The 1,346-nt window shown below is 45.6% G+C and overlaps 1 protein-coding gene across 2 annotated transcripts in view; it reads right to left on the bottom strand.

Annotated features, from left to right (window-relative positions):
* LOC106529583 (protein crumbs homolog 1) overlaps positions 1-613 on the bottom strand; it is a 62,172-nt gene extending 61,559 nt beyond the window's left edge. Inside the window, exon 1 of one of the 2 annotated variants that reach the window (XM_014025050.1) lies at positions 338-613. In XM_014025050.1, coding sequence (XP_013880504.1) covers positions 338-407 — 70 coding nt within the window. In that variant the 5' untranslated portion in view covers positions 408-613. The remainder of the gene's footprint in view (positions 1-337) is intronic. The other variant, XM_014025051.1, reaches the window with a different exon arrangement.
* Positions 614-1,346: the final 733 nt, after the last annotated feature.

The following is a 1,346-nucleotide window of genomic DNA, read 5'->3' as shown; positions in this document are numbered from 1 at the left end:
ATGTAAGTGTTAGCTTATTACCGGATGATCATTTTGTGTTTGAAAAGGTCACATGATCATCAGCTTGTTGCAGATATCACTTGTTTATTATGAGCAGTCTAACTATCCTGTACAGTGTGATTCAACACACACACACACACACAAACACACACACACACACACACACACACACACACACACGCACATCACTACATGATCATACATGATCACTCACTCACACACACAGCTCCAGATAAAGAAGACCCAGCAGTAAAGTTTGGAGCTGCTCCTGTTCTCAGCCTGAAGCTCAGCTGCTGGGAGGTGAACCAGGATGGAGCAGGCTCAGGGGAACACTCACCCAGTTTGACCATCATCATCGTGATCAGGAACGTCCTCTGGTATCTGGACCAAACTCTCCCACCCTCCATGGTGAACTCCAGGCTGCTGGGGTCTCTGCTCAGCGCACAGGGATGCTGTCAGAGCACCGGCTCTCCATCCAGACTGCTCCTGCCTTCTGAGCTGCAGGGAGCAACAAGCAGCCCCTCTCTGCCGGACCACTGAGGCTCTGAGTCTGCGGGAGAGTTTGGGAGTTTGTCTGCGTGTGTGTTGGGGTGTGTGCATGTGTGTGTGTGTGTGTGTGTGTGTGTGTCCCAAGGGACCAAGCTGGGATGGGATAGAGTGAAGCAGAGTAATCACCCCAGCAGAGAGTGAGGGGAGGAAAACCTGGGCTGGAGTTCTGGATCTGCAGAAACTCCTTCCTGTTCGAGGATCTGCAGGTTTTACAACCAAAGAACCTTCACCTGGTTAAATATCCAGATATCCACCAGCTTTACTGCCAATGACACCGCTTCATCATCAAATCAACGAGCTTTAGAAGAATAACTTGAACCTGATTTTGTTGTTTGCTGTTGAGTTCTCTGATATGTTGAAAATCTCAGCTTCGTCCAAACCTTCAACATCAGCTTCATCACTGCATGTTCAAAGACATATTTGCTTTCAGTAACATCCCATTCTGGATCCTCTTCATCTGCTTTTACTGATTAAATGTGATTTATAAAAAGAACTCTGTAAACTAAAAACATTAACTGATTGATCCATTTTGATCCAGGATCATGCTATTATAAAGTCACAAAAGTTTTATTGGACAGAAAAACAGCTAAAGCCACACAAGACAAACTGGCTTTTTATCTTTGTAATGACCCCCGCACGTGAAGTGTAAGCGGGAGTCGTATTGTTTTCATAATGGGTTTTTTTTTTCAGTGATTTTTGGTCAACCGCGGCTGCACCAATCAACATGAAATTTGACAAGACTGTAGATGAGTCTGACCTACACTGCACCAGCCAATGGTTTTACGACAGACCCCATA

Source organism: Austrofundulus limnaeus, unplaced genomic scaffold (genome assembly GCF_001266775.1).
Source record: "Austrofundulus limnaeus strain Quisiro unplaced genomic scaffold, Austrofundulus_limnaeus-1.0 Scaffold453, whole genome shotgun sequence".
Lineage (NCBI taxonomy): Eukaryota > Metazoa > Chordata > Actinopteri > Cyprinodontiformes > Rivulidae > Austrofundulus > Austrofundulus limnaeus.
This window is presented reverse-complemented; position numbering and strand designations above follow the sequence as displayed.